The sequence below is a fragment of the Mesoplodon bidens genome (assembly GCF_964165515.1).
Source record: "Mesoplodon bidens genome assembly, chromosome: 8".
Classification (NCBI taxonomy): Eukaryota; Metazoa; Chordata; class Mammalia; order Artiodactyla; family Ziphiidae; genus Mesoplodon; species Mesoplodon bidens.
Genome location: NC_138165.1, coordinates 48,307,513 through 48,320,794, shown reverse-complemented (window position 1 = coordinate 48,320,794; position 13,282 = coordinate 48,307,513). Strand labels below are relative to the sequence as shown.

At 36.5% G+C, this 13,282-nt stretch overlaps 1 protein-coding gene across 17 annotated transcripts in view; it reads left to right on the top strand.

The window, feature by feature from the left end:
* The window catches only part of MBD5 (methyl-CpG binding domain protein 5), a 417,388-nt gene that overhangs the window by 396,457 nt on the left and 7,649 nt on the right, over positions 1 to 13,282 (top strand). For 15 of the 17 annotated variants that reach the window (XM_081241898.1, XM_081241891.1, XM_081241901.1 and 12 more), the window contains one exon: positions 8,063 to 8,175. In XM_081241898.1, coding sequence (XP_081098024.1) covers positions 8,063 to 8,175 — 113 coding nt within the window. The remainder of the gene's footprint in view (positions 1 to 8,062; positions 8,176 to 13,282) is intronic. The other 2 variants (XM_081241896.1, XM_081241894.1) reach the window with 1 other exon arrangement.

Sequence of the window (13,282 nt, the reverse complement as noted above, 5' to 3'; positions counted from 1 at the left end):
AAAGTCTTTCACGTTTATAACTAGACTTCTGCTTTTAGAAAGGTAAGCAGTGTATTAGGTTTCCTTCCATATACTGCCTGACATTTTAATGAAGTCAAGAGAGGAAGACAGAGACTGACTTCATAAACCATTTGTTTATTATAGTAAAATCTTATTAATTCCGTCTTGCTGATGTGGAATGTGGGACTATTTCCCCCAGTATGTGTCTCTGTAGTATCTCAGAAGAAAAGGTTCGCTAAACAGTTTTCTTACACATGATTATTTAAAACCTTCTTAGCCTCTCAGATTTTCATACTAGTATTTCTGTGTCCACCCAAGTATGTAACTTAATCCAAGATCCTGTCAGACCCCACCAGATAAAATCTGTGTTAACTCAAGTTTTAGAATAGATTTATTATCTTACCTCCTCCCATCCCTCACATCTCACAAACTTATCATTTGTTTTCTGTTACAATCTTTGTTCTCAGCAAGTCACTTCAAATCTTTTTTGGAAGCAGGCAACGTAGAAAAAATAATAATAATTAATGAACACGATTGCAGGTTACTAGTTCAGAGCAAGCCAGGCACCTCTCATGTTTTCAAGTTGCATGAGTGGTCTCTGGACTGAGAGGTCAGGGCTGTGATTGGAGCAGGCGCTGAGATCTCCAAGTTGTCCATAACCTGATACTTTAGCCAACTGTTTGTCATGATAGTAAATGACTTGGTCAGCTTATGATTTTAGAAAGACATTTTTAATCTTCCGTGGGGTGTTAAATGTAGCAGAATTACTAATAATGCATTAGAAATGTCCTGCAATTTCTGAGATTCCTTTCTAAGAGGTATGATTTCCAAATATCAAATACTGTGTGAACACAATCCTCGGAGAACTAGAGAGAAAGCCAGGTGTGGCAAAAAGAGGCCTGGGCTTCGGGCATTCTTGTGTGAGCTTAAACGCACCTCTGCCAGTTACCTAAATGGTCCTGAATAGGTATATTAATCTCCAGAGATGAAATCCCCTCACTGCTCAAGTGGGAATATTAATTCCTACTCAGAATGATGTTTAAGAATTAAATGCATTACCATAAATAGATGGTACACAAAAGAGGGTCAGTAAAAGTTAGCCTCCTCCTTTCTGTGGTCTGTATTAAACAACCTTATGTATATGTGCTGTCGAAGCAAGCACTGTATTAAACAACCTTAGGAATTTGGATTCCACCATTATAGAATTGTGGTCATTTGACCTTCATTATTGTTGACCTATGCATTATCTGTGTAAAAAGGGCTTACTAACCAGGTTGGGGGTGAAAGGATAATAATAACATATTTAATGAATGAAACAGTTTATAACTATTTTTTATGAACCTCAGGACGTTGCATACAAATTGGCATATCTGATTATAAATTACTATTAGCTGTTCATTTTAAGCAGGAGTTCTGCTTGGAAGCATTTTAAAGCACTTAGTTTGTTGAGTGAACTTGAAAGTCCCCCTCTCCTTAATGTTTCTAAACACTATAAACTCAGACTTTCTGCCTCTACCTTCCTACCCCCCAAAACACTCAACAATATTAATTAGTAGAGATTTTTAACAGTCTGTGAAAAGTTGCACTGAATCACCCCTATATAATACTGTCCCAATATTGAAGCTATGTAACAGCACCGAAGGATGTTATGTGCCTTATATAATACCATTCAGGAAGTGGTATCTCCTTACTAATTCATTTTTTCCTTTGACTATCAGTTTGTAACGAAGTACATTCTAGAAGATATTTATACTTTTTCTAAAGAAGTGGTACAAGCTTCTATCTGAGCCATGAACCCTTTATAGTTTCAGATTTAGTGGCCAAGAATAAGACCTCAGTGCTTAGTCATGGCTGGAGAAATGTACTGCCAGATCTTGGCACAGTATTAGGAATTCTTGGAAAGGAAAATGGCTTCCACTGGCGTTATACCTATACACTATGATGTACAAACATTTTACGCCTGTGCAACTATGGGGGGTAATGGTTATCTTTATGTATTTATTTCAATAACTATTTTAAAACAGGAAAAAATGCTCTTTTTTTCTAAGATATATTTTGTAATTATCATCCGCCATCTTTGATCTTACATTAACTAGCCTAAAAGGATTGACTATCAAGTAATAATCAAAAAATAAAATTCCTATTTTTTTCTGAGTAGATTATTTTTACTCTTTTTGCACACTGTCCCATTGGTCTTCATATTTAATTGTTACATTCGATGTGTGTTCTGACTCAAGCCAAATTTAGGAAAGAATTTATTTCTATATTGGCACCAAAATGTTTCCTTTCAGTGAAATGTTTGTTGTTGTTGGACAGGTAGAGACATCTCCTGATTACCCAGAAAAGTTCTACATGTTGGTTCAACATCACCTGGTTAAATGAAGACGTTTTTAAAAGCAATGGGTAGGGTGCTCATTCTCTAGACTCACAATTTGACTTTTTTCCACATGGTTATATTTGACAGGTAGAGATTAAAGTAGCTCTCTGAATGGTTGTTCAAAACAGAAAGACACATCATTATTAAAACTCATGCCAAATTTTTTTTGAGACAATCACTTTCTGTATGTCAGTTCAGTATCACATGCACTCACGTTTTGATGGTATGGAGCAAAACCAGAGATAGCTTACAGTGGCATTCTGGGGATGTGTAACTTAAGAAATTGAGCCTGGGAACTAAATTTGGGAGGTATGCCCTCCTGTGAGGTTTAAACACTGTTACTTTGAAGAACATTCTTTCTGGGCTTGATTATCAGTGTTAACTATTTATATTCTTTGGTACTATCATTCTCTGTTGAAAGTGTTCTTTGTGTATTCCCTTTGCCTTATATATTTTCTTAACCACTTCTGGAAATGAATTATTTTCTCTATACCCAATCAATATCCACAATATTTGGGCTGCATTTTGGCTGGTGGGGTGGCTGGGGCAATCAATGCTCTGTAGCAACAGAATCTTTTTGAAAAAGGAGCAAAATAATTTTTGAAAAGGAATAAGCAAGATAAAATCCAGGCATACAAAGTCAGTGCCTGATCAAAATTTGAAAGGTAATAAGAATGAAAAACTAGGTAACACCAAAAATATGAATATTAGGGAAAAGACTAAACTGAGTACAAAGCTTAGGTAAACTTTAGTAAATTGTGGAATACCATGAACTTTTTTTTTTTCTGAGAAAGATTAAAGAGGAAAAGGAGGACTGTCTCCATTCATAGATAACTGAGACCAAGCACAGAGTTCTTGAGCTTGTTAATACAGGTGTCATATGGTTAGTAGCAAATGAAATCTCAGGTATGAGGCAAATACATGCTTCTGTTATATGGACTTTTAAACAGTGTATCCTTAGAAGTACAAGTTTATTCAAAACATTTAATTCTATATGAAATATATTGTCATACTTAGAATAGATTTACTCTGGTCCTATAGTATAGTTCTCTAGTACTTAAAAACGCTGCTATCTGAACTGAAGAGGAAAGGAAGCCAAGAAAAAGCCTCAGATAGTGCCACTGACTAAAACTGTAATAATGTGGATTTGCTTAATCCCTTTGAAAAAAATTGTGGTTCACTTTATGGATTTTTCCTTGAGTACTATTGTTGGAAAATTAGATTCATCCTTTCTGTCACAGGTGAGTCAACTTTTTACCCCCAAATTATTTGTTTATCATTAATTCCCATACTTGCAAAACTGTTGAAATATTGCACTTAAGTTAGCAAGATATTTTTAGCTTGAAGATTAAAATAGTTACTATGAAAATAGTTATTATTTAATAAATATTTGAAAACAACAAACCTAATAAATGCCTCCTATTTGCTTATTGCTTCAGAACTGCATTTCCCAGACTTCAGCTCAAGTCACATGTTACCTGTACTATTAGTTAAAATTTTTCTTTAAATTAATTTACTCATTTATTTATTCATTCAACAAATATTTTTGGCACGTATTATGTAGGCACTATTCAAGCCACTTTAAAAATAACTTCTAGTCTTATTCGAAGACATATGTGAAATCATAGGTATAATGTTTTCATATTTTTCTAATATAAATTTATATGGATATATAACTATTAAAAATGATTAAAGGTCTGTCCATGTTCCACCTAAAACAATTTCACATGCCACCGGTGGCACTTTGGGAAAGACTGTTTTGGTGTTTATAAAGCACCTTCCTATTTATAATCTTTTTAGATCCTCTCCATAAAAATGCACACAATTATACATAATAATTAATGCAAAATAATTATAATGCAAAATAATGCTCAGGGAAGTGGCATTCCTAAGGGCACAAGTCACAAGCAGTTAAACCAGGCCCCAACCCTGGTCTCCTAACTCTAAGCTTAGTACTCTTTGCATGATACCATTCCCCCAACAACAGGAGCTGATGACACTGTAGAAATGGGATGGGAAGTGAAGAATGAAAAGGGGTGATTGAGGTCAGCTGTTTTATCTCTGTTAATGAAATCTGTGATGTGGCTCTGCTCTATCCTTTGACCTTTGTGTGACAGCTTTGCCTCAGCACTAAGTACCAGCAAAGTAATCACCAAGAGATTTAATCCTGTTATCAGGGATTAAAACCTGCGGGGGATTTTGACATCTTCTCTAGTTAACTGGCTCTATTCAAAAGTGATCTAGGATCTTTGGTCCAGGTTCTTCGAATACATACTATACCTCGCTTTCAGAGGGTCACTTTGGCTCTCTGAAACGTTTGTGTCTTCTTTTGTCATAGACTTACTTCTGAGATACACTACATGCTACTGTGCTGACCCCAGATCAAACTTAATTAAATTACCAAATGTTTAATACGTGCCTTTTGAACAGAATAAGCAACCAGAGCTTCAGACTTGTTCAGAAAACTCAAACTTCCACCATATAATAATGGCTGGCTCTATGGGTATGTTTCTAATCCTATGGAACAGACTACAGGACTATTTATGTCAAAGAATTATTATATCTAAAGAATCTGAATGAATGAAAGAAGGGATTTAGGATTCAACATATGTGTATATTGATACATGAGATAATATATGTACTATAAATATATATAAGTTCTGGATATCTTTTTTCTAATTCTAGAATGACATATGTGCAGAGTTATACCATGGTAGCCATTACTGTTAGCATCATCACTGTTAGAATGAGAATATGTTGGCAGATTATTGGTAAAGATACATGATAAAGTTCTCCCCCAATTTCTCACCAAGATAGGAATCAACTTTTGGAGCTTCTGCCTTTTGCATATACAAGAATATAAGATTATGAAATTACAGATTAAAGTAGTGTCTTAAATTACTTGCTCCTTCAGTGTAAGTTTTATTTTAAAATATGTATGTGTTTAATCTTTTTAATGTTATATTTATGTATTTGATTCCCAGTACTTTCTTCATTTACAAGTTAGCTAAGTAATTTATGAGGGAGTATTCATTAAATCATTAAATATGATTTCTATTTGACCAGAGATGGAATTTATTTTGTTGTTCCCTGATACCTTTGGTGGGGGGGAGTTATCTTTAAAGACTTTCTTGAATATTGTGTAAGTAGATGAATATTTCCCCAGAAAAAACACACCCATTTCTTGTATTATATTTCATAATACAGAAGAGCACTAAAATTGTGAAACCAAATAAACTAAACATTTACTTGTGGATATGTATGATCTTGTCATCTCAGAAATACAGAGTGATGTGTGTCTTATATTTAGTTTCAGAAAGCACCATCATTGCTTTCTCTTTCAAGGTCATTGAATCCTTTATAAATAATGTAATTTATTATGAGCTACCATAGAACCTTAGAGGAATATTTAAATGAAGAAATCATGGTAGAGAATTAGTTCAAAAAAATCACCAGAAGATTATCCAAGCGTAAAAAAAATTTTGAAGATAAGTTTGAGCAAGTATCATCTAAGTATCTATAAAACTATAATTGGATTTAAAATAATTTGACCTAATTTTTTGAGTATATGTGTATATACATATATACCTACATGTGTATATATGTGTGTGTATATATTTATATATATACCTATATATATTATGTATATTTCAATGTATATTAGAGTTGGTGTGGTGGAGAGAAGTTGCTTTGGAGTCAGATCTGAGTTTCAGTGCTGGCCATGTTGCTTAAACTCACTTAGTCCCATCTGTAATATGACAAAACAATACTAGTGTGCAGTATTACCACATTAAATAATAAAACAGTACCTTCTACATAATAAATGCACAAGAAATGCTTTTAGTGCCCCTTATTTCTTAATTAAAAACAAAAATAGATGATTTTTTTAAAGTAGTTCAACCTAACTTAGTTTTTAAAATTAAGACCAATTGGGTAAGTTTTCACTGTGATGTGTTGCTTTGTTTCACTGTGAATCTGCTTTCTGTTGCCTGCATCAATCCCTGCTGAGACCTCTCACTACACCAGTTTGTGTCTAATAGAAGTTTATGTTACAGAAGAGCTTTCTGCTTGCTGCCAAGAAAATAATTTAAATATAAGCAGAATTAGCTATAAATTACATAAATGTAATGTGTGAAATATCTTTCATACTTTCTTTGTGTGAGTGAATGCAAGATAGAACCTCATTTCTAATGTGAAATGTGAAAAGGTATCCAGGCACCTTTTTTTAAAAAACAACACATGGATATATTCCTCTTACTTAAGCTTTTCCAGTCATCCCAATAAGACATTTCATCACTCCTGTAGAATTGTTAGTGGAACAAAGTTCTCTCTTGTTCTGGCACAATAGATTAGGTATCCCCAAAGAATGTGTGTATATAAGACATTTGGATCCTTTGGGACAAAATACAGAAGTCATGAAAAGGAAAATGTTTCCATTATTTGACTGTTTTTCTCATTGAATAATTAGAAATGCTTGTTTTCAGACTTGATAATGGAGACCCTTTGTTAATCATTACTGTGTACTAGATTTGAAGGGGTCAAAGAAAAATTATTTATGAATGGTGTTCATGAGTCAGGAAGATTTAAAGACAAAAGTTAATCATTTCCTTGCTTATTAGTGTAAATTTTCTTACCCACTAGGCGTTTTGGCAACCTCTGAATTTTTATACAAAAGTAGTGTAGGGGTGAGGGAGAAACTGGGTTAGGGGATGGTGGGGGACTTACTTTGAAGCTATATTTACACAGCAAGCAGTACTGTTTCTACTTAGATTGTGTTTAAGATCAATAAAAGTAGCAGTGTTTTTCTAAATGTGTTTTTATTCACATACAACATTTCCTATTTATTAATTGCTTTTCTTAGGAGAAGTGGCTTCAAGAACCATGATAGAGTTTATAAGGGGCAGGTGGCAAAGGCTGCACCTCCCCTTCCCCACTAATCCCCCAGCCACCATTTAGTGGCACGCTGCGATGAGATAGCAGACGTCACATAACCTAGGCTGGCGGGGGGGAAAGCAGGACAGGGGAGAGGACACGCCCATCAGGTGTAGCAACACCCTCTTCCCACATCATTAAGGAGTACGTGCAGCTTAGTGCCCCACTCGTTCTCTGGCCTCTGCAGAGCCTAACGCATACTGAGTAACACTAGCTGCTCTCTGCTTAGCTAAGTGTTCAGCGTGACTTGTTGCATTTTAATTCTCACAGCGATTCTAGCAGGAAGGTAGGTATTATTGTCCTCATTTTAAAGAGGAGGAAACTGAGGCTCAGGAAATGTAAGTGTTTTATTCATGCTAGAAAGTGAGGAGGTTGGATTCAGACTTCCATCTGCTGGCTCCAAAGTCCACCCCCTTCACTAATCACCGCTCTTGTTCATCCCTAATGGAATACAGCTTTGCTGAGCATCAGGCAGTGCAGAAAGCAAACCAGGATCTCTTGTTTATATGATTTTGTGAAATGAAGGTTATTTAAATTCCAAGTTTTGCCCTTAAAACATTATTTTGAAAATGTTGACACTTTTGAAATCCAGTCTTTCATTTCCCCTGATGATGCAGCCTGGGAGCCACAGAATCAACCTCTGCTGGAGTGAGGACAGAGCATTTGACAGGGCAGTGAGAGTTAAGCCTCCCTTCCCCCAGTGCAGCACCTACTTGTACAGCAGGAAAATAAACACACTGTTAACAATTGCAGGTCTGGGTAATGTGGTTTGGTCTTCATGCCTTCACTCAGGTGGAGCCCGAGAAGTTGAAGACACTAACAGAAGGTTTAGAAGCTTACAGCCAAGCCCGGAAAAGGAACAGAAAGTAAGCACTATTTTCTTTCTGTTTTGTTTTTCAAGGATATAATTTACTGGTTTTCCTTCAAAGGGACAATGAAATCTCACTGATTTTGTCCATCTTGGTTCTTGCCTAAGTACTGCTTAATAGTTATCATCCAAGAGGACCATTATAGATAAATTAGCTACACAGAAAATATTTTCTTAACAATTTATACTGTGTGTGGGGTTTCCCACTTCATCAGCTCTTTCCTTACTCCTTCTGTCTCCATCCCTCCCATTTAATGGGAAAGAAAATATGATTAATATTCTCAACATGTAGCAATTGGTCTCTGAAAGTGTAGCAAAAGTATATCCCTTTGTAATTCAAATACTTTGGGAGGGGGAATACCCCCCCCACCCCTAGTTGTATACATGTGAATAACTTTGGCAGATTAACTGTTCGTCAAAATGATGGTAAATAATTATTTTTTCTTGGGACAGGGGCAATAGGCTTTCTTTGGAATTATAATAATAAGTTGAACTTTGGGACATTACTATTATTCAATTTTTTCTAGATCTTTGTAGTCTGAGTAAATGTAGTATGGACAAGTAGATAATGTTTGAAATACAATTTGTAATGCAATGTAGTTTTATATATCATAACTATTATTTCATTTTAAGGTAGAGAACTATAAATGTGCTTCTGTATATGTACATGGAAAGTTATTTTAAATATATATATAATCAATACACCTGTTCAGTTACTATAATTTTCATATTATCCAACATCTAAGAATTATGAAAACATAATGATTAGTAGCGTATCTTGTATAAAAGACTTATATAATGATAATAATATCTATTAAAGGGCACTTATTCTCTTAGTGGTGTCTTCAGTAATTCTTGCCAGAGCTAAAATTTTAGAACTCACCAAATCTTGGGGAGACTCTCTCCACCTCACTAGAATGTCTCAAAAAGATGCCAGCTGCAAGGAGTAAACTCCTGTGCTCCTATGTTCAGGACTCCTTTGGAAGGTAGCAAGTTGGCACTGGTTGTGGGGAGGGCCAAGTGAATTGCCAGATTCACTATACATAAGGCAAACAGTGAGGCAAGTCCCCTCCCCTCTATTCTGACTGCAGTGACCCAATGCAGAGCTTAGTAGTAGAATAAAGCCTATAAAATTCATACAAGGTCTGGATGAAAGGAGGGAAATTGCAAACTACCTACGTCACAAATTTTCAGTGGGCCATTTGCTTTAGAATATTCAATAGTACTTGTTTATTTTTTATTTTTTATAAATTTATTTATTTATTTATTTATTTATGGCTGTGTTGGGTCTTTGTTGCTGTGCACGGGCTTTCTCTAGTTGCGGTGAGTGGGGGCTACTCTTCATTGCGGTGCGCAGGCTTCTCATTGTCGTGGCTTCTCTTGTTGCAGAGCACGGGCTCTAGTCGCACAGGCTTCAGTAGTTGTGGCATGCGGGCTCTGTAGTTGTGGCTTGCGGGCTCTAGAGCTCAGGCTCAGTAGTTATGGCGCACGGGCTTAGTTGTTCCGCGGCATGTGGGATCTTCCCGGGCCAGGGCTCGAACCCGTGTCCCTTGCATTGGCAGGCAGATTCTTAACCACTGCACCACCAAGGAAGCCCGATAGTACTTGTTTATTGGATGTAAAATATCCCTGAAATCTTTTCTTCAGTGAGGTATGCCAGTTAGCTGGATTATGTGCAATATATCCAAAACTGTTGATAACACAGAAATAAAATAACTCCTCCAAATATTTAGATATACTGCCTTGAAATGAGCTGTATTTTCCCAATAAATTTGCTATGAAGCAATTTCTGAAAGGTAATGAGTAACAAACAGCAGTTTAAGCATTTTTCCTCAAAGCCAGTTTACTATTTCTGGTGAACTTATACGAGTCCTAAGTGGCATTATCTAAAGGAACTCTCATGAAACCATAAACTTAAGAGTATGGATTGGAGAGGTAAAAGACAAAAATATGAAGCAAAACAGCCTTGTTTATCAGACTGTTGTCTAAGTAGACTGACTTGCCTTATAAATGCCTAGTAGAATACTCTACATTTTGCATATATGATTTAAAATCCATTTTTCTATTCTCCCAATTAGAAGATGGGCCAGAATTACTGAACCCATTTATAGATGAGGACACTCAGACCAAAATAGTTTAAATAATTAGTTGAAGGTTACATAATGATAAATGATATATTGAACCCAATCACTTATTTATTTATTTAGTCATTTATCTATTCTCCAATTTAAGGAGATTAATTTAGCAAAAAATCTGTGCCAACCAGGCACAATGCTATAGTCCCTGGACATCACTGTTCAGTGAAGGAGGCAGATGTAGAAACAAATAATTAAGATGCTAAAGTTGCAATGACAGGAATATGTATAGTATATTTTGGGATCACAGAGAAGTGGCATTAAACTCAGGTAATGGAAGACGTCCTAGAGGAGCTAATAGCTGAGCCAAGCCTTACACAATGCATAGGTATTAGCCAGACAAAGGAAATGAGGATGATGGGGTGGGGGTGGGAGATAGCATTTAGATAAGATCAGCAGTTGGATTTAGGGGACAGGAAACTGTAAAAGATGCAGCCAAAGATATAATCAGGAGCCAGACCATAAAGGGCCTAGTAAGGCCTCATGGGTCTTTATGTTATTGGAAGTGCTTGAAGGAGACAGGTGGTTGGATTTTCACTTTAGATATAGCTATATGGAGGATAAATTTTAGGAGAACAGTATTGGAGACAAGGGCATCCATCTAGGAGGCCTTGTCAGAGGACAGGGGAGGATGAGGACTCAAACCAGGAGGGGAGCCATGAGAATGGAGAAGGAATATGATCAAGATATATTTAGGAGGTAAAACTGACAGAACATCATGATGATTTGGTTGGAATGTGAAGGAGAGCAAGCAATCAGGGACAACTCTCAGGGTTTTAGCTTGGATGACTTCATGGGTAGTGGAAACTGAAGTGGGGAACACAGGAGAAAACTGTTGAGTGCAGTGTGAGGTACCTGTGATCCCACAGGTACAAGTCTGAAACTGAGAAGAAGTGGTATTTGATTATGTAAAATTGACTGCAGTCACATATTACCAATTTGAATAGTGGGCTAAGGATTGAACGCTGGGGCACTTGAACATTTACTAGAGATAATGAAGGAGATGGGAATAGTGATCAGAAAGGAGGAGGAGAACCAGGGGGTAGGGGAGTTGGTTTTTGACCTGAGTTGAAATCCTGTTTCCATCACTACATAGCTATGTGTACCCTTGGGTATGTTATTTAACCTCTCTGAGCCTAAATTCTTCATTTCTAAAATGGGGATATTAATTCCAACCTCTTAGAATTGTTATAAAGAGAAACTTAACATAGTACTTGGCACGTGGTATTTAGTAAACAGTTATTTTTATTGTAAAGATACAGTTGAAACAAACAAAATCATCATGTATTTTTGCCAGTTGAAACGTTCTATCACCATATTAGACGTTTAGAGCATTATGTAGTCATTTTAATTCTCAATATCCTATAATCAAATCAAACTGTACAATAAATAAATATCTTTAAAGTGACGTGCTTATTACAGCCTAATCACAAAAGAAATATTAATATATTTATTGAAGAATCACTCAGGGTCATTTTCTACTTAAAAGAGGAAATAGCTTCATTAAAGAAAAAGATTACATAGCTTTTAGATATGTTATGATTTTAAGTAAGGATCAAATCTTCTGCCTATATGTACATATATATTTGTTCAGTAACCTTATTTTTATGAATCTGGAAAGTGATAAAGTAATAACATAAATCACACTTTTACTTTAAAACCAAGAAATGATACTTATTGTATTAAATTTTCTTTATCTTTTAAAATTGAAATATAGTTGGTTTACAGTATTACTTTCAGGTATACAACATAGTGATGCAATATTTTTATAGATTAAACTCTGTTTAAAGTTATTGTAAAATACTGGCTATATTCCCTGTGCCGTATGTTATATCCTTGTATCTCATTTTATACCTGGTAGCTTATATATCTTAATCCCCTTCCCCTATCTTGCCCTTCACCCCACCCCCTCCCTACTGGTAACCACTAGTTTGTTCTATGTATCTGTGAGTCTGTTTCTGTTTTGTTAGATTCATTTTTTTTGTTTTTGTTTTTTAGATTCCACATGTAAGTGAAAACATATAGCATTTGTATTTCTCTGACTTATTTCACTAAGCATAATACCTTCCAGGTCCATCCATGTTGTTAAAAATGGCAAAATTTCATTCTTTTTTATTGCTGAGTGGTATTCTCATTGTATATATATACCACTTCTTTATTCATTCATCTGTTGATGGACACACTTAGGTTGCTTCCATATCTTGGCTATTGTAAATAATGCTGCTATGAACATTAGAGTACATGTATCTTTTTAAAGTAGTGTCTTCACTTGATATATCGAGCTAGTTCTCCTCCCTCCAGATGTGGTCAGGGATACGCGCACTGGCAATGGCTGCCTCTGCCCTGGTCAGAGGGTCTGTGCGGGCTCCATTCCCTCTAAATGTGTGCACTCTCACTGGCAATGGCAGCCCCTGCCCTAGTGGAGAGCAGTGCCAGAGCGAGAGGGGCTGGAGCAGGAACCCAGTGAAGGCTAGGGAGTGTGCTGGCAAGCCAGCCAAAGCACCAGGCTGTTTCCAATATGCTTTCTCTCTGCTGTGTGTGTGTGTGGTGTGTGTGTGTGTGGTGTGTGTGTGTGTGTGTGTGGTGTGTGTGTGTGGTGTGTGTGTGGTGGGGGGGTAAGCAAGTCTGTGCATGCACTCTTCAAGAGCGGAGTCTTGGTTTCTTACAGCCCTCCAGTAAGCCCTACTTGTTTTCAAACCAGCTAAGGGGCTCATCTTCCCAGTGTTGGACCCCAGGGCTGGGATGCCTGAATGTGGCTTGAACCCCATGCTCCCCAGGGAGGATCTCCAAGCTGGTGATACCCCCTCCTCTTCTGTGTGCGACTCCCGACCAGATATCTTCTCCTCCCTTCCTACCAGATTCCTTTATGTGGACCTTCCTCTACAGTCTTTGTTGTAGAGGAGTCATTATTGCTAGTCTCCAGGTCATTTTCAGCGAGAGTTGCTCAACAAGTAGTTGTATTTTTGATAT